The sequence below is a fragment of the Euprymna scolopes genome, chromosome 31 (genome assembly GCF_053919585.1).
Source record: "Euprymna scolopes isolate OS-2025 chromosome 31, ASM5391958v1, whole genome shotgun sequence".
In the NCBI taxonomy this organism is placed as follows: Eukaryota; Metazoa; Mollusca; class Cephalopoda; order Sepiida; family Sepiolidae; genus Euprymna; species Euprymna scolopes.
Genome location: NC_136512.1, coordinates 36,636,222 through 36,659,989, shown reverse-complemented (window position 1 = coordinate 36,659,989; position 23,768 = coordinate 36,636,222). Strand labels below are relative to the sequence as shown.

Sequence of the window (23,768 nt, the reverse complement as noted above, 5' to 3'; positions counted from 1 at the left end):
TGTGTTCCATGTTTTTTTGCAGGAAGTGGCTCAATACATGGACCTTGACACGACAAGTAAGACGACCCTTTGGAAAGATATAACCGTGATAGAAATCAACGTTGCTGTGTTGCATAGCTTTCAAGTAAGACTTGACATTTTGAACAAGTGGCTTTGTTGTCTGAAATTCTGAAAAACTGGAAAAAGCAAATCATTTGCTTTAATTAAATCAAGCTGTGTTGGTGGAATGTATATCAATTTATTTGTTTATTTAGGATATTTCGGATTAACATATTTTGCTTCTTTTTTTTTTCATGCTATAGAATCACTGTTTATCAAAGTTAATGTTTAATGAGTGTCAGGTCGAATAACACCGTGATGATCAGTGATGGTGAAAACTGAATTAATTTATTTAAGTGGATTGTTTATCAAGAACTTGTTTATCTTGAACTTGAAAACAGGCATGTTATAGTCAGATGGGAAGCAACTCTGTGGTATTGTATTCCTCAGACGAACGGTCCTGAAAAAAAGGAAAAGAAAGCTTTGCTTATGGAATTTTCATTTAATTTTGGGCACAGTTAGAGAGTAAGGGAAATTGCTTATAGTTCTTGTAGCAAGGCGAGTGTTTGCTGTGAATGTTCTACGGGGGGGGGGCAATAGATTGATAGAAAAATAGAACAAAGATAGACTTCTGTAAGAAAGAGGTAGCAGGCAGGAGAAAAGCACATCACCAGATTTCAATATCAGTTTTGTACCCTCTCCAAGCAGGAAAAGGTGCTCTGAGCAGTTCCTCTCCAGATGCGGCAACAGTACGCCATCTTAGGACATATTACCTACTCCTTCTACTACGACGATTAGTTTGTATTAATTGCTTGAGGATTGTTGATACAGTACCTGTTTATGCATATTTCCATCTTTGCTTCTACTACTTTAGAGCGAGTAAAAAAAGACTATGTATTTGAATGGTAGAATAAGTAACTACGATGAATATATGTGTATTGTTATTATTAACAAAAAAGAAATTAGAAACTATGTTTATATGCAAAAAATAAATATATATATACGTGTGTGTATGTGCGCATTCATATTTACATGCTAATGCGTTAATTAATCATTACCATAAAATGCTTCCTTTTAACCATTTGACAAAGTTGTGAAACATCAACCGTTTAAATAAATTAAAACTTAAACAAAATGAGAATTACACAAAGTACACCAAAAAATAAATGAATAAAATAAAATATTTACAATAAAATAAACACTATTAAACATTAACACAAGCCTTATATTACTAAGTTTAAATAATAATAATAATAATAATAATAATAATAATAATAATAAGAAGAAGAATAAGAAGAAGAAGAAGAAGAAGAAGAAGAAGATATTTTTAGAACAAATAAAATTAAGTTCCAATTACTGCAGAATTGCTCACGTTTACAATTTAATATGTATAGTCCAAAGTAGAACAGATGTATGATGAAGGAATGTCCTTCTGAAATACTACAATACAGACCTTCCATCTGATCATACTAATGCGAGTAAGAATACAATATATATATATATATATATATATATATATATATATAGAGAGAGAGAGAGAGAGAGAAATAAAAAGGAACACTATTTCCATATTTCTCATTATATATATATATATATATATATATATATATTTATATATATACAAATGCAGCTTTGTCTGTGTGTGTGAGTTCGTTCCTCATAGACTCCAAAACGGCTGAACAGATTTTCTTTCAAATTTATAGAACTTTAGTATATACGTCTGGAAGTGATCTTAGTTAAGTTTTGTCTCAGAATGCTCCCCGATAATTACCAATAATCGATAATCAAAACCGTTCTTTTAATTTATCTATCATCAGTAAAGCCATTTTTTCCATGTCGTCTTTCAGCAACAATGATAGCACAATGAACCGTGAAAATTCTACTGTGGGTAAGCTGATAGTGTGTTTTGTTTTTGTTTTTGTTTGTTTTTTGTTTGTTTGTTTTTGGGGTTTTTTTGCATGACGTGGTTTGTAGGTTCAAACTCTGCACGTAAATTTCTTAGTTTTTTTTTTTTTCATTAACTGCAAAGAATTTTATAACACTTGAAAATTAATGTGTTCTGTTTTTGTTTTGTTTTTTTTTTTGTTTTTGTTTTTTTGTTTTTTTGCATGGCGTGGTCTGTAGGTTCAAACTTCGCACATAAATTTCTTAATGCTTTTTTTTTTTTTTGCTAACTGAAGTTTATTTATAAGATTGGAAAATTTACGTTCGCGTATATATTTTTAAAATATCTATTATTTTTGCAATATAAAACTGGAATATTACGGTACTTTAATTAAACTTTATAATTGACAAGCAACTGATCCTGAAGAAATTACAAAACAGTTTGCACACATATTTAGTGAAAATGTGATTCAGAGGTTTCTTATATGCCGGTTTAACAAAACATAGGCCCCAACAACCAAGTACAAGTAATACGCCCGGCAACATAAGATAAGGAATTTTTCGACACAGTTGACTAATCGTAGAACTATACAGCGACAACCACATAAATTCCTACAACGAATCGATAGTCAATGTTGATCCTGTGATTTCTTTCATATATGGTTCAAGAAATCATGGCCCCTAAAACCTTGTAGTTGGTTTTGAACTGGAAGAATAGTTGCTAACGGAACAAATCAGAGAAATTGGATTGTTGCTGGCACCTTGCATCCACTGTGTGGGGGCTACGTTGATCAGATCAGTCAGGTGTCAATATGACCGAAATTTACTAAAATTATTTTAGTAAATTTCGGTTATATTGACACCTGACTGATCTGATCAACGTAGCCCCCACACAGTGGATGCAAGGTGCCAGCAACAATCCAATTTCTCTGATAGTATATATATATATATATATATATATATATATATATATATATATATATATATATATATATATATATATATATATACTAGCATTTCAGCCCGGCGTTGCCCGGGTGTTTTGATGTGTCTGTTGAGCAAAAAAAAAAAGTGGTAGTAGGAAGGCAGGCTCGAACCTCGAAGGAGGAAAAGAACGGAGAAAAAACCTGACGTCTTTTCTGTTACGACCACCGCCAAACTGGAAGTGACTTATATTTAAATTAAAGCTTGACAATCGAAAAGAGAGGATTACTTTAAAAAATATCGGCGAAAAAAATCGACCATCCCCTGTAGAAAAGTGCCTGGTTAAAGGCGAAGATATTAATGTTTTTAGCCAATTTTTCGATATTTGTCGTACGAAAGGTCGTACTTCACAACGATACTAATCTTGGTAAAATCCGTCGCCTCTGTCGAAAGTTTTAGGCAGACATGCAAACATACATACATACATACATACATACATACATACATACATACATACATACATTTATATATTGGTAACTAAAAGTTTTCGACCCAAATCAATTAAAAAGCTTGCCCTATCTCTATCTCTGAATATGTAAAATTTCAAATGTTTAGACCAGAAATTGTCTGAGTAATTTGGTAGAAACCGCAGAGGTCAATTTTTTAAAAACTTTGACCCCAATTATGGCCCCTTAACATTTATTGCTTTGGGCTCAAATCAAATCATTAAGTTAGATCCATGTCCAAAGAACCTATATCTAAAATTTCAAGTGTTTAGACCAAAAATTGTCGGTGGAGTTTGGTAAAGTTCTCAAAGGTCAAATCGTTGAACTTTAACCCCTTAACAGCCAAATTTGGGGGTGAAAATGGATTACAAAGATTTTCCCAAATCTCAGTACCCTGTATATCAAATTTTAAATCTGTAGGCTAAAAATTGACAGAATTATTGCATCGGAAAATGTATACAGACACACACACAGACATGTTCACTTTTATATATATAATAGATATATATAGATGTATTAATAGATATATATAGATGTATTAATGAAGGTGAATATATATAATAGATATATATAGATGTATTAATGAAGGTGAATTTGCATAGTTTATTCGCCATCTTAACTAGCATTGGTTTCACACATTCTTTCTAGAATCAGCTACTGATAGTGGGGGGGGGGTAACGTAGAGGCACCCTTAATGGAGGATATCATTTAGTTTTAAATCAAACACAAATTCCCCTCAGCGGAACTGATTTTCTGCACCTTCCAGCCTTGTGTTATTCCTTGCTGCAGTAAAAAGTTAATTCTATGAATCAGCATTCATGACGTTTTTTTTTGATCGGCTTAATTCTGTTGTGGGCATTGGCTTCCCTGATTTGTTCCAGAGTTAGGTTCTGACAACAGATAAATAAAGTTCCCAAGGACGTGAACCAGAATGTTGCCAGGGTCACCCATACTGGATGTATATTAAGAACAATGAGTTCCACATTTTGGCCAAGTTTCAGAAAAATCTAATGGATGGATCAAAAGTTATGGGGCAAAACGTGTCATTTTTGGCCATTTTGGAGCATTTTTGACCTCTTTTGAGCCTCTGGGGACGCAACGGGAATTTTCGCAAATAATGTACACCTATTTAATGAAATACAATTTGTGTCAAAATTTCAGGAAAAACTAATGGACGGTTATCTGGCAATCATCCAGATGCACAGATGGACACATAGATGCCACTGAAAACATAGGTCCCTCTCCAATAAATTGAGGGACCAAACAAAAAAATTAGTCAGCCATCAGTGTGTCATCAGAATACATTATCTTTGACCGGTTGGATTCTCTTGTTGGCATTGGTTTCCCCAATTCCTTCTAAAATCAAGTATTTATAGGCGGGACCACTGAAAGTTGCCAACATCCATTAGTAAACATTGTGATATGAAACTGACTGGATTCGAGCAGTAGAAAATATAAACGAATCTGTTGGTTTTAGAAACAGCAACTCCTGGTAGAAGCTTAGAGGTCACACTGACCAAAACTTCATAAAAAAAAATTTTCGTCTCGGGACTTATTGCTTTAGCACCAAACTCATCAGAGTCAAAGTCATTTCTGAAATGGCCTTTCCCCTGTTGATTGCGGTATTATGCTCGTCCTGTGAACTTCTAAGAGATCCACCCTCCCAGGTTTGCACTCTCTTTGAGAAAGCTTATTGCCTGGGGTGCCCCTATCAATATCACTCAAACTTTTCCATTCAAGCAACGGCCCTTATGTAAAATACTAGGATAAAAATCAAGGGGGCGAGAATAATTACTAACCAAAAGATGAGAAACACTATGGGAGTACTAACTGAGCTGTCCAGGCATTTTTTGTGCAGTACACCTTGAATGTGCTGACTCTTCTCTCCAACATTCAGGCCCTTGTGTCACATTTCTCATGGTGGGAGAGAAATAAATACTAATCAACCTTAATATAGACATGAGTCTGAAGAGATGCAATTTATTTTTGTTCTTTCTTTTACAGTTAGCTGGGGTGACGATTATGGATCACCATACAGCAACGGAGACGTTCATTACCCACATGCACCAGGAAAATATATCCCGCGGTGGATGTCCAGCTGATTGGGTGTGGATCGTTCCCCCAATCAGCGGAAGCATCACTCCTGTTTTTCACATGGAAATGCTTAACTACAAGCTGAAACCTTCCTACGAATATCAGGTAAAAAAGCATCAATGTCTAAAAAAAGAATGCTTATATGAAAACAATGTGAAAGTGTAGATGCAAAGCTAGAAAATATTATGTATCTTATGTATTAAATTAGTAGACATGTCATGTCAATATTTTAACTTTTAATTTAAAAACTTAAATTCAAATTTTAATTAAATATATATGTGTATGTATATACTATGTCAATCGCTTTATTGCAAATTAGTAAAATATCAATATTTCACTAAATATACGTCACAACAAAATGAAAATTGTATCATTAAACGACTCCTTTAAGGTTAGTTATTTTCCAAAATTTTATTCAAATTCTAGCGATATTCACGAAGTTATGACATTTTATTCTTTATCGAAGAATTTCCACTGTCCATCGCTTTATTGCAGGTTTGTTAAAATTGTTGTTTAAAGGCAAAAATACAATGTCTTATCTTGCGAACTTTACTTTTTATACTTTTCTGTCAAAGAATAATAAACAAAAACATATCCTAGATATGAGCCTCATATAAATTCCATAGATTCAAGGAAGGATGCAGTGCCCCAAAGCACAATGGGATGGTACATTGTCATGTATAAAAATCATCTAAAAGCGATGTGACAATGGTAGGTCATCTAGTCATGTCGACAAATGATTATCCAAAAAGGCCCTGTACGTATTGCTGGTAAGCTTTACACCCTCTGGCACTCCGAATGATCCAACCAACTTATCCCCTATGATTCCCAGCCAAAACATATTGCCTCCACCTCCTTGTTGGTGATGAACTCTGTAATGGGTTGGAGTTCCGTTCGAATTTCAAACTTTGGTCCATCTATCAGGACCGTCAAGAGTAGGATGGGCTTCATCCCTAAATAGGACCTGTTGGAAATCCATTTTCATGTAATTCTGTGTCCAAGCCATTCGTTTTTCCCTATGTTGTTTGCTCAATGGAGGGATTGGAAGAGGTTTGATGTCCTTGCAATCTCATTCAACACATTGTATCAGGTATGCCTGGGTCTTGGAGCGATTCCAGCTTTTGCAAAATCGAAAGCACTGGTGCTGTTTGTGTTTCGGTTGACTTCTCTACGAATTTTCCGAATATCACGATCTAAAAGGTTTTTTCCTGGCGCCCTTATTTTTCTGGATTTGGTGTTCGGGTTGTTCCAGAATGCAGCCAAGGTTTTTGGACCCCATTCCAACTCATTGGCTAAATTTTTATGGACAATCCTTCTGCGAGTCCAGCAACTATCCTTTGCTTTTTGAAAACCTTTATTCACCTGCTTTTTTGGCATTGTAAGAGATTTGCAATAAAGTGATGGACAGTAAAATTTCTTTGAATAGAATGCCGTAACTTCGTAAATATAGCATGAATTTGAATAAAATTTGGGGGAATAACTAACCTTAAAGCAACCCTTTGACGGTACAATCTTCATTTTTTTTTGTGACGTATATTTAGGGAAATATTGATATTTTACTAATCTGCAATAAAGCGATTGACACAGTTTATAAGAGGGACGTTCTAAAATTAGTTCCTCCTACTTTTTATTCTGCCTAAATGGAGCCGTCAGGGATTGCAAATTGAATTCTTATGATGACTGAACTAATGCATTCATTACCTGAAAGTTTCATCTCTGTGTTGCAGATATTTACGGTGTAAGATTTAAAGAACGCCCCCTCTGTCATAGACGTGCGTCAGAAGCAGAGATACGTCATTGAATTCCTTCAATCAAATGCGAAACTTTCGTCTGCACTAAAAATAATCATGATTTTACAATAGTTACAAAGTAAAAGGATTCATAAAATCAGAATACATCGTGATGTTGTCATAGACATCCCCTCTCTCTCTCTCTTCACTCTTTCTCTTTTTCTCTCTCTTTCCCTCTCTCTTCATTTCTTTTTCCCCCATATCTCTCTTCCCTATCTGCCTGCACCCTCTCTCTTGTCTCTGTTCTATCTCTTTCCCTTAATGATGACAAATCGTTCCAAAATCACCCTGTCTCTCTCACCTCTCTATTCTCTATTACTCTTCTCTCTTCATCCCCTCTCTATCCACATCTCTCTTCTCCCCATCCGTCTACACTCTCACTTTTCCCTCTTTTCTATTTCTCACCCACCTCTCCCTCTCTCTCTCTCTCTCTCTCCATATATCTATCTATCCATCTATCTATCTATCGATATATATATATAATGAATGAATAACAAAAGTCTATATTCCACATTTCATGATGTTGACCATCTTACAATTTATTGCTTTAATTCAGTTAACATTCACAATTCTTTACAGTATCTGTTTTGTAGTACAAAATCAATCACTTAATTTTTTATATCAATCAGTGAATCTATTTTGCCCTTAACTCATCGGAAGAAAAAGTATCAATAATCAATCCACCAAAAAGAAATAAAATGCATTTGGACATGATTAAAAAATCCGAAAATTGGAAGAGAAGCTGCAAATACCTTATATGTTTCTTTCATTACACTATTTTGAATTTTTGGTGGATTGATTGTTGCTATTTCTTCTGATGAGTTAAGGGTAAAATAGATTCACTGATTGATATAATAATTAAGTGATTGATTTTGTGATATATAAGTGAATAAAAAATATTTCTACAGAAATATATGTATATATATATATATATATATATATATATATATATATATATATATATATATATATATATATATCGTTCTCTCTCTCTCTCTCTCTCTATATATATATATATATATATATATATATATACACACACACACACACCTCGTGTGTGTGTGTGTGTATATATATATATATATATATATATATATATATATATATATATATATATATATATACACACACACACACACACGAGGTGCCTTAAATAAGTTTCCAGGCTTTTTTGTACAAGCATTTATGATTGTCGCAAACTCTTGAAAATTTTGTATGTTATTGCTATACATATAAAATGGCTAACCAATTTTTATGATTTCAGATTCAAATGAACAGTCACAGCAGTAATTGAAATACACCCTACTAAAGCCTGATTGTCCCAGTTGGTAAAATTCAAAAATGCGATCTGGACATGAATACACTTTAGAAAAACGATATGCAATAAAATTCTTCTTCAAACTTGCTTTCTTAAAGTTTCACAATGTCAGTATCTGCAACAGAGAGATGAAACTTTCAGGTTATGAATGCATCAACTTAGTCATCATAACAATGTGATACGCAATCCCCCTTTTATCTATTTGGGCGGAATAAAAAATAGGAGTCATTACATTTGGAGTGCTCCTTATATATATATATATATATATATATATATATATATATATATATATATATATATATAAATTAGTGTTGGGACGATTAATAGGAATCAGAATCGGGAATCGGAACTTTGTAGGGTATCAGGAGCGATATCAGTATCGGAAAAATTTGTGTCTATTTTCCGATTGCCTAAAAACAGTCCCTATAATTATATTTGATTTTATTTAAAACAAAATCTTTTACTGCTGATAGCAATAATAAAATAACAAATATTTATTGATTTTTAAAACTAAAATCTATAGATCATCTTTCCCCATCCATCTGTGTTTTTATGTTTGAAAAAGCATCTGCACATTTAATAGGTGTTTTTACGGTAATCAGAAAAAATATCGACTTCATAATTAAATATTTTGAAATTTATAAAGAATCAGAATTGGAATCGGTAAATGTAGCAGAATCAGGAATTTAGTATGGAATCAGTAATTGTATCGGAATCGGTAAAAAATATTGGAATCGTCCCATCACTAATGTGTGTGTGTGTGTGTGTGTGTGTGTGTGTGTGTGTGTGTGTGTGTGTGTGTGTGTGTGTGAGAGAGAGAGAGAGAGTGACTAAAGGTGTAAACCACAAACCATCTGTTCAGCAATTTCCAAATATCACAGTAGATGGCATAAAGTTAAAGTATGTGAAAACATATTATTGTGAACTCGCTTGTATCGCTTGATTAATAAAATTATCAACGACACAGCCAAAGCGTTTAATGCTTGTGACAAATTTCGTCACTGCCTTTGCAACCAGAGGGTGTAGAACTAAACACCAAGATTCAGGTCCATAAAGCATTTTTTTTTCCATCCTTTTGTATAGGTCTGAGATGTGGACTTCATGTTGATCACAAATTAATCAACAGAAAGTCTTCCATAAATGCTGCTTCACTCCATGCGTCGATACATACTTAAAGATGACATACTGAATACTGATCTTTTCGCAGAATGTATGATTGGTAGTATTGAAACGTTCCTCACATAATCCTAACAAAGATGGATTGGTTATGACATAAGAATGAGTAATGAGCGAATACTAAAAGCAAGCCCGTTCTGCAGCAGATATCCTAACTGTAATCTCTGAACGTATATACTATACACTGGACAAAACAGGGGAGGGTAGAGCGGTAGCTCTAGATATATCTTCGGCTTTTGACAGCGTCTGGCATGATGGTCTTCTCAGGAAAATCAGATCATACAGTATCACTGGACGAATACTTAACAGAATTAAATCCTTCTTAAATATGAGAAAAATCCAGGTTGTCCTTGGCGGTCATACATCTAAGCAATATGATATAAATGCAGGAGTACCTCAGGGATCTATCCTTGGATCTTTATTATTCCTAATATTCATAAATGACCTCCTTGATAAAATTGTCTCTGAGATGGGTATATTTGTTGATGACACCACGCTCTATAACAGGCACAAGGGGAAAACAAATGAACTCATATCTAAGGAAATGGCAGAAACACTAGAGGAAGACCTCCAATCTGCCCTTGTACCCCCTCGATGTAAATATCCCCGACAAACCCAACAAGCAGCAAAGTCCCATACTAGAGATCTCTAGATGTAAGAAAGCCTTATACTCTAATAGTTTCTTCCCCAGAACTGCTTGACTTTGGCGATGAGTATATATATATATATATATATATATATATATATATATATATATATATATATATATATATATATATATACAGGCAGCAAAAAAGAAAGTCTGCACTTGTAATTTTTTCAAAAACTGCAAATCTAAGCTAAATTTAATGTAATTGTTTAAACAAACTACACCTCATTTGATTGGCCTTTTATTCTTCTATAATTTTACCTGTTCATATTTGACTTTTAATTGAAATATTCTAGTATTCACGTCATTTTAAAAAAAATAACTTTAAACTGAGGTGGCTAAAAGAAAGTCTGCACAATAGAAAATTGTTATTTAAATGTAATTTTAGGACATTAATGCAACACAAATACAACAGGAACACAATGAAGTAGTTAATATTTAGTAGCATAGCCCTTCTGCAATATCACAGCCTGCAATATGTGGAGAATTCCTTGAGTTGGACTGCATCAATACTCCAGGGAAAGGGCATCCCACTTTTCTTTAATTTTTGTCCAAAGTTCTTCCAAATGGGAAATTTTATCATTGCATAGCTATTGCTTGATGTAATGCCATACGTTTTCGATAAGATTGAGGTTTGGAGATTGTGCAAGCCAATCCAAACATGGAATATCATGTTCTTCCAGGAACCTCTTGACATTGCCAGCTGTGTGAATGGGAGCATTATCCAGCATGAAGATGGGACTATCATCCAAATTCCGACCAAAGTAGGGTAGAAAATGCTCAGTCAACATATTAATGTACTTGGTCGAATTAATTCGACCTTGCAAGCGAACTATAGGCCCTGAACTATTGGCACTAATAATGCCCCACACCAAAACTGAACCTCCACCACCTTGCAGCATTGAAACTGAGCACCTAAGATTAAATTCTTTGTCTTTCCTCCGACGGACATACTGCCTACTATCACTGCCTAGCCTATTGAACTTGCTTTCATCGCTAAAAATCACTTTTGACCAATATGAAGAGTCATGATTTTCTTTGCATCTGACGAAGTCCAGATGGCGCTTTCTGTTCTTTACAGAAATGATTGACTTGCGTCTTGCAACATATCCTCACAAATTAAATTCCTTTAATCTGTTCTTGACAGTAGAAAGACAGCACTTTTTAACAAGATTGCATTATTGTTGGATTTGGGGAGCCGTTTCAAGTCTATTTCTTCTTAATAGCATTGTCTTCCCTGTTAGAAGTACAACTAGTACAACCAGATTTAGGAGCATCGTGAACACTGCCAGTGTTTTTATGCTTTTGTACAGTCTTTCGTACCGTTTTCTCATCGCATTTCAATCTGAGGACGATTTCTCGATTGGATAAACCAGAAAGGTGGAGATTAATGAGCTCCTGACGATCACTAAGAGAAAAGCGTGGCATATAGACTAAATGTTACATTATATTACCTGGAACAACAATAATTACGATTAGGGATGCTTTATTGCCTGTTGGTGGATATATTAAACTGTATTAGGGGCGATAATTTAAGCTGATTTTAAGCGAATTTGTTGTTGCAGACTTTCTTTTTGCCTCCTCAATTTGAAATTATTTTTTAAATTGACGTGAACACTAGAATATTGCAATTAAAAGTCAAATATAAACAAGTAAAATTATAGAAGAATAAAAGGCCAATCAAATGAGGTATAGGTTGTTTAAACAGTTACATCAAATTTAGCTTAAATTTGCAGTTTTTGAAAAAATTACAAGTGCAGACTTTCTGTTTGCCGGTACTGTAGATATACCACTTTTGGGGCCACTTCCAAATCTCAGCAACTATTATTCAGAATTTAACAAATAAAGGCTCGTTGGAAAGCTAATGACCTGAATTGTTTAATGGGTTATGTGACATTTGCCCTTAAGGTCGCACATTACTGTTTTAAAAAGTGGTGAATCACTTTTCTACATTAATTTAATGTAAAATGAGCACCCACTTTATGGCCACCTTGGCTATAAAGTGGATGTTCATTTTATGTTAAATTAATATAGAAAAGTGATCTCCCACTTTATAATTTCTTCATATCTTGGAAACTACTCGTTTCCTGTGATTTTTACTGTTATTTTCATTTTCAACACCATCGAAAACCTATAAGAGTGATAATTTTAAAGGATTTTTCGTGGGTGGAAAGATACTGCGCCTTTACCAATACTTTAATCATAGTCATTTGTTTCCTAGTTTTGCATATGAATTACAAAATATCTGATATTTCCCCAAAACCTCTGGCCTTAATGGAGGGGAGACAAAAACTTGCTGTTATAGTTTCAAATGATCTGAAATAACAGCAAGGGGAGACTTTATTATTTCTGATATGTAATATCTCCCCTGTTTTGGAAATAGGGTACAATTATGAATATCTCCAGTATCAAATAATCCTTATACATTGTGAAATTTACTTTATGCATGAAAACCAAACAAGGGAGATATAACTTTTGAGAAATATTTGGAATCAAGTCTCCCCTTGCTGTTATTTCAGATCATTTGAAACCATAGCAGCAAATTTTTGTCTCCCCTCCATTAAGGCCAGAGGTTTTTGAGAAATACATATATATGTGTGTGTGTGTGTGTGTGTGTGTGTGTGTGTGTGAACTTTATGCGTGTGTAATTTCAATACTATATTAGAATATTTCAATACCACGTTAGCATATTTGAATAATACATTAACATATCAGAATTCCACATTAGCATATTTGAATACTAGATTAGCATATTTTAATCCTATATTAGCATATTTGAACATACTATTAGTATATGTGAAAACTAAGTATAAAATGGAAATGTTCATCACGATAAACTATTTGTTTTGTTGCAAACACGTTGGAAATAACCATTAAGCATTACTATTATTTTCCTCTTATTTTAGGAAGTGGCGTGGCTTGGCTACAAATGGAAGAATTTCAAAAGAAAAACTCTACGTCATGTGGCTCTGTGAGTGAATTTGTGATCGCTATTTTTTTAATTCTCGTTTTAATCACTTTCTATATGTATATCATTTCAAAATGGCATTCAATGGCGGTTGGAGCAAAACTGTTGCGATATTTACAATCGGGTGCAATTCACACTTTTGTGGCATTTATAAGCCTTGGGTACATAAGATATTCATTGAAATTACTGATAGGTTGAGAGAGGTTATATGCAAAAATTATTATAAGACAATGGAAAGAATGAGAATTGTGGATAAAATATATCTAGATGGCAAAACTATTGAGGTTACTGAGAATTTTTATGACCTTGATGGTACTATTGGAGCACAGATTGGAGCAGGTGCAAGTGTGATTGCAAAAATTAGAATTGGACGGATTAAGTTCAAGGACTTTCTGCTATTACTTACCAGTAGAGTATTATCACTTTAAGGGAAGAGTCTCTCAGCTGTGTGTATGCAGTGTCGAAGTGAAACCTGATCAGTGAGAGTTGAGGACATGCGTTGCATGGAGCAAAATGATATGAGAATGATAAAATGGATGTGTAATGTGGGTATTAAGGACATACTTAGTTCTGATAACCTCAGCCGAAGTTTAAATGTAGACGGTACAAAGAGATGTGTGTAGAATAGACTCCGATGATATGACCATGTTAAAAGAATAGATGAGAGCTCTTGGATTAGCAGATGTACTGAAATTGAGGTAGCAAGTTCAGTTCCCAGGAGTAAGCTAAGGTAAACATAGGTAGAAGTCATAAGAAAGGGAAAAAGGGATAAATAAAAACTTAAACAGAGCTAGATTAATTTAGAAGTTAATTTCTTAAAGCCATAAAGGCATGTAAAATGGGTCTTAAAATGAATATGATTTGATAATGATGAGAATTGCAGATTTTATCCCTAATACTAAGAGTAGCAAGTCTCAGTTGTTGCATGTGAAGTTGGAGAAGGTTTGTCTCAGAACGCACAAAGGAATGGAGCAGAAGCAACCTTGCTATTTTTACTTTATTGATTTAAAGCCTCGAACTTGATACATCTTTGTGTGTCACACCCTGAGGCAGAGATGACCAGAGGGCGACGGATCCTGATGCCGTCTCTTTCTGAATTTTTACCAGAGCTCTGTTAGCCAAGTAGCGGTGACACAACTATACTGTCATCACCTCTACTACAGTGAGAAAAGATTGGACTTTAATAGGATGCACAATTCATTCATATCATATGCATCAGATGATTATTGTTGGCATTTATTTCCCTGATATCTTTCTAGTTAGATTTTTTCTAGAAATATATTGAGTATCGTGTGCAGGTTGCCAACATTCCTAAGTGAAAATGTTTCTATGGCATGAACTGGGTTCAAACTTTACGCACCTTGGTTGTCAGTCCATGTCATTAACCACTGGACCACCTTCACTTCCCTACTGCTCCTGGTTGTTGTTGAGCGAGTTCAACCTAAATGCAGTGCCGAACATGGAGATGACATATGAGAGGCGGTCATCAGTTTTTAGGGATGTGTTCGCGACAAGTTTTTTGGTTTTACTTTAGGGTGATTTATAAGGAGGGAGATATTTTTAGGATGAGCCGGATTCATAGAAATATTTTCCTTGAAAAAGATTTCTAGGTTTTATATTCAAATGTCAGGAAACGAGAGACATTTTCATACAGTAAACAAAACAAAATAATTAGTTAAGAAGGCATATATTCACAAAAGAGATAATTTATATATTCATTTAAAATGGAAGGTTTACAGCAATAGGAAAACAGAATATTCTGGAATATTTTAGAGTTCTTGTAAAAACAAGGGGTTTCATTAACTGAGACATTAGAGGAAGTCTGGATCGGTTAATTAAGAGCCCTGAGTTTCAGAGGTCAGGAAAATCAGATTCAAAACTTCTTTGCTCAATAAAATAAATTATAATTCATTAAAAGTTGTTTTTAATAGCCAATATTCGTTTTGTATAAGTAAAATATTTCAGTCAGAAAGATTGGAATATTTCAACGAATAGGGTTTATATAGATAGCCATACGATAATAAGTCAGTGAGTTGCAAGTGTATTCGATTGTTCATTAATGTTCGTATGCATGTGAGTAGAGAGAGGGCCAGTGACACCAATCCATAGACTCGAATCAACTGGGTTCCTCTGGCTTTTTGAAGAAAAATCTGGTTTGTAAATGATTTGGGTAGCTCCCATAAAGACCCATTTCAAATAGATTCAGAAAATTTTCTAATTGGTCCAAAAGATAACTATTTGTTTTTATTTAAGATAATGATGCACTGACAATATGCATACAAACGCGTTTATGCATTCTGCTTTTGTACGTCGATGTATAAATATTGACGCTACAGACAATATCATCTGCTTTTGATTGAGGTCATTCTCGTAGATTTGAATCACTTTGTGTTGCTGAAGGGTTTTAAAAAATCTTCAACACCAAGGTTAACAAGAACCAGTAGTTGCATCGTCGGCGAAAAAAAGTCGTCATCTGTAGGCATTGAGTGACAGTTTCACATGTGCTAATGTAAGAGTGTTATATCTTTACTATGCACTGCAACAAATGACTGAACATTGCTGCTTGCCATAGAATGTCATTGGCAAAAGTTGACAGGTGCAGTTAAACCCTGATATAGACGTTTTTTGGGTTTCGCCAAAGCCTTTTTTAACCAAGCTGTGACCCTAATACCGTTGTATGTTAAACCAATCTGAACTTAGGTGATACTGTCAAAACCTAAAGTTCCCAACATTATAGTTATGACACTACCCGTTGCTACAGCTCTGCTACATTGAGGAGGGGTTAAAATTTAGAAGGTGGGGGGATAATAATAATAACAATAATAATAATAATAATCATGATGATGATGATGGTGGTAGTGAAGAAGAAGAAGAAGAAGAAGAAGAAGAAGAAGAAGAAGAAGAAGAAGAAGAAGAAGAAGAAGAAGAAGACAAGGTTGATGATGATTAGTGATAGATTGAAGGCATGTGTTGCATGGAGAGAAATGATATGATAGATGTATTGTAATGTCAGTTTTCAAAACAGATCTGAATAATTCAGATAGTATTGTCACATTGAAAGAATGCATGAGAGTTATTGTGTCAGTAGATGTGGAACAGTTGAGGAAGCAGGCCCAGCTCACTTGGGAAGGCCAATGAAAGCATGGGAGAAAATTATAAAATAAGGACTCAAGAGACAGAAAGGTAAATAAAGATCTGAGAAGAGGCGGGTTAGTTTGCAAGACAATTTTTAAAACATATGCCTGCATATATCAGGGTTTCCCAAACGTTAGGACACCATGGAGCCCCTTTTTTTCATGGAGCACTAACAAGATAATTTCAAAAATAAATATGAAAAACATTAATTTCAAATTTTAACACTAACTAATGATAATATTTACAACCAATTTTTGTTTTTTATTAATCAAAAATTGTTGCATTTTTTGTTAATTTATTTTCTTTTTCACATACCATCCTGAAACTCTTTACGCCTGTAGTTATGTATCATATTTTTTTCCAGTAAAAAAGACCAATAATTAAATGCTTGAAGTCATTTAATTTTTCCATTTAAAGCATTTGGTCCTCTTTAAGAAAGGACCTCTGGAGCCCCCCCCCCCCAGTCTCACTCATGGAGCCCCAAGGCTCCATGGAGCCAACTTTTGGAAATCTTGGCAAATACAATGGATGTTAAATCAATGATGATGATCATCATCATGACAACATCGACTTCCAGCCCTTGCTACTGCTAGAAGTAGCATTTCAAGATGTCCGAAATATGCTTGCTTTTTAAAAGTGTTTGAGTTCAAATGCTGAAATTCTTACTTTGTTTCAACTGGTTGTGTGAATTACAGATGTGCAGAATGAGACAAAATTTGGTTTACTTTTGTGAAATGCATCTGGCCTGTTGATCTGGTCGCTTCCAATCAAGTTTTAATGCAAGAGTATAGTCTACATATGATCAAATTGACGAGTAAGAAGTTCTTTTATAAGCCATGGGATGGGTCAATAAAGTCAAAGTAATCATTTAAATGTTTTGTTTCTTCATTTTCCTATTTTTCTTTGTAGGGCCGTGTCTTTTTCTGCTTACATGATGTATAAAGTTAAAAAAAGACGGATCCCATGTACAATTCTCTATGCCACAGAGACGGGTAAATCATTCCAGTTTGCAGAATCCCTTGCCAGAATATGCAGAAACGCTTTCACCACAACTGTAAGTGCCATCTTATCGATTATACGATAACCTCTAAAGATTGACATCCAATAAAATTTAATATTTGTAACATTTACTCGTGAATAGATTATTATCCTCAAATCATCTAATATATATATTCTAATATACATTTAAATTCAGTTTTACAAAAGCTTAAGCTCATTTTAAAAAGCTCAATTTGAAATTTAAAAAGCTTAATTTTAAATTTCAAAAGGTCAATTTCAGATTTCAAAAAATCAGTTTCAAATTACAAAAGCTCAACTCCTAAAAGTCCCACTTTAATTTTTATATGCCTCAACTTTTATTTTTTAAATGCTAAGTCTCAGTTTTGAAAAAAAAAAAAGAAGCTTGACTTGAAATTTTATGAGATCAGCTTCAAATTAAAAAGGCTCAATTTCAGATTTTATCTCAAGTCTGTATTTATCATTTCCTCCCACGTTTTCCTTAGCCTTCTCCTCGCAAACTGATCCTGCTGCCTCAATCGTTCTACACCTGCAAACCCAAGAACTCACACCCGTTTGTTCAACGTGATCATACCAATAAAGTGCCTCGTTCTATACACATCTCCCTACACCATCCAGATTTAATCTTCCTCTAAGGTCATCCAATTCTCATATCATTTCTCTCCATGCAATGTATGTTCTCAACTCTCACTAGCCAGGTTTGACTTCCATGCATCATTGCTAGGGTTATGACAAGAGAATATTCTTATCATTGTTTTGATTCTGGAGTTTATATCCGACACAGTTAATCAATCGAGAACCACATCACTCAATCTAATAACATATAAGATATATACTTGAGAATCAAAATAATGAAAATATTCTCTTGTCATAGCCCTAATCATTACATAGCACACATATGCCTGCTAAACTCTTCCTTTGAATCTTAAATTTAAATAGTAATTGTCTGTCCTAGTGACATATGGCCAAGTGGTCCTAGACGTTGTATCAAAGTTTACAGTTACCCAAAGGTGCTGAGTTCAATCCTGAACGAAGGCAGTAAAAAGTAACAATCAAAACAGAATCAGCAACTATGTCCCGGAGCCTAGCTGGAGTCCGAACATGGTACCCCCGTAATAATAATAAAGGGTTGGGTTGGGTTCGGGACTCCTAACAATCGGTTCCTCAGTTCGATACAAAACACCTGATGAAGGCCGGAGGGCAAAACGGCCGAAACGTTGTGACTATAACAACCAAGATGAGGAAGTCAGTCCGAAAATCTCAATCATTTAAATTTAAATATTTATAAGCTCAAATTAAAAAAGGTGAATGCCAAACAAAATATATGCTAAGAAAATTTTCATTTGCAAATTCAGTTTTAGTTCATTTTTTATACAGCTACATGGTCAGTTTGTTAGTCAGTCACATATCCATTTGCAATAGAAGTTTTAATATAATTACTCTGGGAGAATATTTAATACTAGTAGAACCCGTGGAAATTCTACAGTAGTTTAAATTTTTTAAAAACACATTATAAATAAAATGAATAAAAAAAACAAAATAAAACAAATAATGACAAATTTAAAACAATTTTTTAGTAAATTCTTTTTTTTTTAACTTTTTAAAGCTTAAAGAATTGATTTAAACAATTTAGATTTTTTTTCAATGAAAATTAAACACACAATACATTGTTTTTTTTTTGTTTTTTTTTTTCTGAATAATTTTTAATATAAATTATGAAAGAACAGATTCATTGGCACATTATTTTAATTTTAAAAAGAAACTATAATAAAAAAAACTTAGTCTTCTCTCAACATGATATTTTTTAAATTATAAAATAAAATAGTCAACTTGAAACAATCAGCAGACCGTCATATTATTATTATTATTATTATTATTATTATTATTATTATTATTATTTTGTTTTGAAAATTTTGGAAAGAAAATGGTTTTAATAATTTTTTAACTGATAAAGAGCGACTATAAAGGGAGGTAATTCCTTTATTATTAATTAATGTTTTCAATAATGGTGTTTTCTGTTGTGACACCGGACGTCGGACAAGTAAATTAATATTCAGATAATCACACCACTTGTTCCATTACTGCAATCTTGCATTCCTGTGCCTGTCTTAGAAGTATTTTAATGAAATCTGCTCTGACAAACTCTTAGTACTTGGACCCCTTCGACATAAATATCTCCGACTAACTTGACAACCAGTAAAATTCCACCCCTTCACGATACGCCAGAAAGTATTTTACTCTACACAGTGTCCCTGCAGATATGGTCCAAAATAGTAGCTCATTAAGTCCAAGTAGCACTGAGCCTTGTATGGAGTGAATAAGTGGTGTAAAAAGAAAAGTATCCAGGTCGTCATTAATGGCCATACAACAAAAAAAAACATCACATTAGTTAGAGGTCAACACTTGGATTTTTGATATTCCTAATTTTCATAAACAACTTCACTGATTTAATTGCATCCGAGATGGGTATATTTCTTGATGGCACAATACTTTATGTGGGTCAATCAAACACACACTCATATCCAAGGCAATGACTGAATTCTTATAAAATGACATCCAGTCTGTAGTAGGAAAAACGATGGTAACATTTTAATATTACTAAGACAAAACTCCTTTCCTTTAAAAATTATAAGAAACCTTTGCAACCATGTGATGGCTGATTGCACACTTCCTGAGAATTTGATATCAAAACTCCTCAGTCTAACATGAATTAGAATAAACACATAAAAGATACTGCCAAGTCTGCTGCAAAAGAAGGTTGGCTCCTTCTATCAGGTTAAAAAATTTCTCACCCCTGCCAATATTCACTATTCGGCTATGTGGAGTAGTGTTTTCAAATCTGAGCTGGTGCACCAACCACTAGTCCCTATTTACAATGCCTCCCCACAGGACAGAGTTAGACACCAGGGTCGTTTTTTAATGTGGAGTCTCTCCCCCTTGAATAGGGTATAAAAAAGAGTCTCTAGCCTAATAGATACCACACTCTCTAGCAAAGTTGTACCCCTGTCGCATCCCTGCAATGTTGTATGTTTATGCTTGTTTTACAAATACTTCAACAGAACATGCTCTAACGAACTTGCTGCACTTGTGCCCCCTCAACATAAATATCTCCAACCAACCCAACTAACAGCAAAATTGCACCACTTCACTGTAAAGGTAACAAGATGTCAGAAAACGTTCTACTCTGACAGCTTATTTCCTCATCTGCTGGCCTTTGAAATTTCCTCCATGCTTCTTATTTCCGCGACTGTGACAACATGCAGAAATATAAATATAATACAAACAAATATCTTGCTGCTCAACTTCCTACTTGGTATTCCCCTGATAAATATAGCCCTAACGACAACAGCTGCTTAAATCTCATATTATTTTTTATATAAGGAACAAATTCTCACACACATCAGTGAAGCGAAAATCACACACCCAAAAAAAAAGAACTAGGTCAAAGAGGTGTGAGCTACTCTACAAGCATTAAGGATTAACTTGTGAGATTCAAAACAAACATGAGTTATCCCCCTTGCACTTTAATCAATATAGCCACATCATATATATAATTTGAAAGTAAAAAACTTATTTTTAATTGTAGGTGAGAATAGTTGATATTTCATTCTATAAAAAACACCAATGTGTATTTACTTATAATAAATAAATATAAAGTCGTCCCGTGACACAAAAGTTAGTAAGTTAAAACATGCTTTTTTCTACCCCCTGTAAAAAAAACAAAAAAAACTTTTAAGTGGTAAGGGGGACATTGGAAAGCAAATAGCAAGTCAGACAACCTCCCCACTGAAATGGATTCGGAAAAAATCATCCACTCTAAATAAAAAGTCAATAGCGGATGTTTTTTCTTAGACAACAGAAATGATATTACTTATTTATATAAAAACAATAAATTATTGATGCACTTCCATGATTTTATATGAATATTAAGTATGAATACTGGCAAAGCATAATTTTTTTCTGTCATATTTTATAGAAAATGAACACTAGTTTAATGTAAGATTGTACTATTAAATGCAAATTCAATTATATCTATAGCTACATATAAAATTAGGAATACATAAGCATACAATGCATATTTACAGGTACAGGAATAACTAATTAATCGACAATTACCAAGTTTAGAACATGGCTGCAAACATAACTTGTTCAAATGTGTACATCATCTAGATTTTTCTTTAATTTTGTTTTTTCATGAGAGGTAGGGCCAGCCTTGGTTATTGCATGATCCCATGCAAAATGGATTGTGCGGGGCTCTGTGTGATTAAGGATAATAAGTAAAAATTAAGATTTTGAAAGAAAAAATTGAATCAGCATGGGGCCTATGAAAGTGTGGGGTCCACTGTGCCTACCTAGGTTACAGTGGCCCAAGGCCGGCCCTGGGGAGAGAGAATTCTGACAATGCCAAAAAGGTTTGTTGAAAAATATTTGTTACAAACACATAAAAACGAAAGGAGTTATCTCCCTTAACATGCATTCGCTGAAGAACTAAATTGAATGGATCTATTTTATTTTAGATGCGTCCAAGCATAATCTAAATATTCTCCAACTTACTGTTTCCTTGTAGTATTTTGAAGAATTTGTGGGAAGGGGATAATATGGGTACAACCATCTTATTTAAAAATTCATGTATGCATATATAATCATACTAGCAAAAGTACCTGTCGTTGACTGAGTTCAAAAACAGCCTACAGAAACTGGACTCTGATTTATGAAAGTATGATAGGTTATGAAAAGGAAGGCTTGTAAAGAGATAGTTTCCAATTTGGGGGTATCAAAACCAAAGCAAAATATGATGAACGTAAAAATAAAATAGAGAACCCCCATAATTTATTATACCATATCTGTTCACACTGAAACACTTATCACAATATTCTTTGGATCGCTATTAAAAAACCTTGTTAAACTAGGTGACATATTTCCATTCTATGGAGGTCAGGTGCGAACGAACACTCCATAATTTTATTATATCATATTTCTTCAAACTGAAACATAATTATCAAGGTATACTTACGCAGTCTTTATTATTGAAAAGTCTTTATTAAAGTTTGTGCCTATTTCCATTCTATGGAAGCCAGGCACGAACGCAGACCCCACAATTTTATTATATAATCCCTATTTAAGTTAAAATATACTTATCAAAGTATTATTATGTACATCTATATCAAAAACACTTGTAAACGTGTTTTTTTAATTTTTAAATTTTTTTATTTTCATACTTTGTGAACCAGGCGCGTATGCAGACCCCACAATTTTAATGAATCATCATTATGCCAGATCAAACATACCCATTCCTGTGTCTCGATACATCTTGTATCATTATATGTGATCAGTTTTCTATAATAGTCAACCATATAGGAGCCTATTCGTGACCAGACACACACAAAGACGTTCAGCTTTATAACGTTCAGCTTTATATTATATGTGTGTGTGTGTGTGTGTGTGTGTGTGTGTGTGTGTGTGTGTGTGTGTGTGTGTGTGTGTGTGTGTGTGTGTGTGTGTGTGTAATGTGACCTTGTCTGTCTGCTTATCTGTGTGTGGAACAGTCACTTCCAAATTACTCTGTTAATTTTTGGTTGACAGACTTGAGACTTGATATATAGGAGGCTTGGAGTTGTAGAACAAATTCAATTTGGTTTTTAGCTGATAAAAAATTGCTAAGAGGTCAACATTGAAACAAATTGGAACTTGGCAGGTGTAAGTCGATGATGTATATATGTACGTATATAAGCATTAGTGTTGGGACGATTGGGTGGAATCAGGAATCAGAAAAATTGGAGCTTTTTGGGGAATCGGAATCGGGAAAATTTGAGCCTACTTTCTGATGTAAGAACCGATTCCTTAAATTATCTTTTTTATTTGATTTTGGTTTAAGAAACATCTTCCATTGCTTGTAGTAATAATGAAATAATAAATATTTATTCATTTAAACTTCCAGTAGGATTAAAATCTTTAAATCATTCCCTCACAAGCGTGTTTTTTTTATGTTTGAGAAAATACATGCACATTTAAGATGTTTTCTTACAGTAATCGAGAGAAAATAACAATTTTATAGTAAAATATTTAGAGATTTATAAAGAATCGGAATCGGTAATTGTATCAGAATCGAGAATTTAGTACAGAATCAGTAATTGTATCGGAATCGGGAAAAATAGGTGAATCGTCCCATCACTAATAATTCTATATATGTATATACTTTATATATGATTATGTATATGTGTGCGTGTGTGTGTGCGTGCTTTTAAAACACAAGACACTGGGATGTGTC

The 23,768-nt window shown here is 33.8% G+C and overlaps 1 protein-coding gene across 2 annotated transcripts in view; it reads left to right on the top strand.

The window, feature by feature from the left end:
• LOC145255695 (nitric oxide synthase, inducible-like) overlaps nt 1-23,768 on the top strand; it is a 203,244-nt gene that overhangs the window by 76,276 nt on the left and 103,200 nt on the right. For both annotated transcript variants that reach the window (XM_080114269.1, XM_080114268.1), the window contains exons 9-12: nt 23-124; nt 5,358-5,552; nt 13,287-13,351; nt 17,393-17,537. In XM_080114269.1, coding sequence (XP_079970395.1) covers nt 23-124; nt 5,358-5,552; nt 13,287-13,351; nt 17,393-17,537 — 507 coding nt within the window. The remainder of the gene's footprint in view (nt 1-22; nt 125-5,357; nt 5,553-13,286; nt 13,352-17,392; nt 17,538-23,768) is intronic.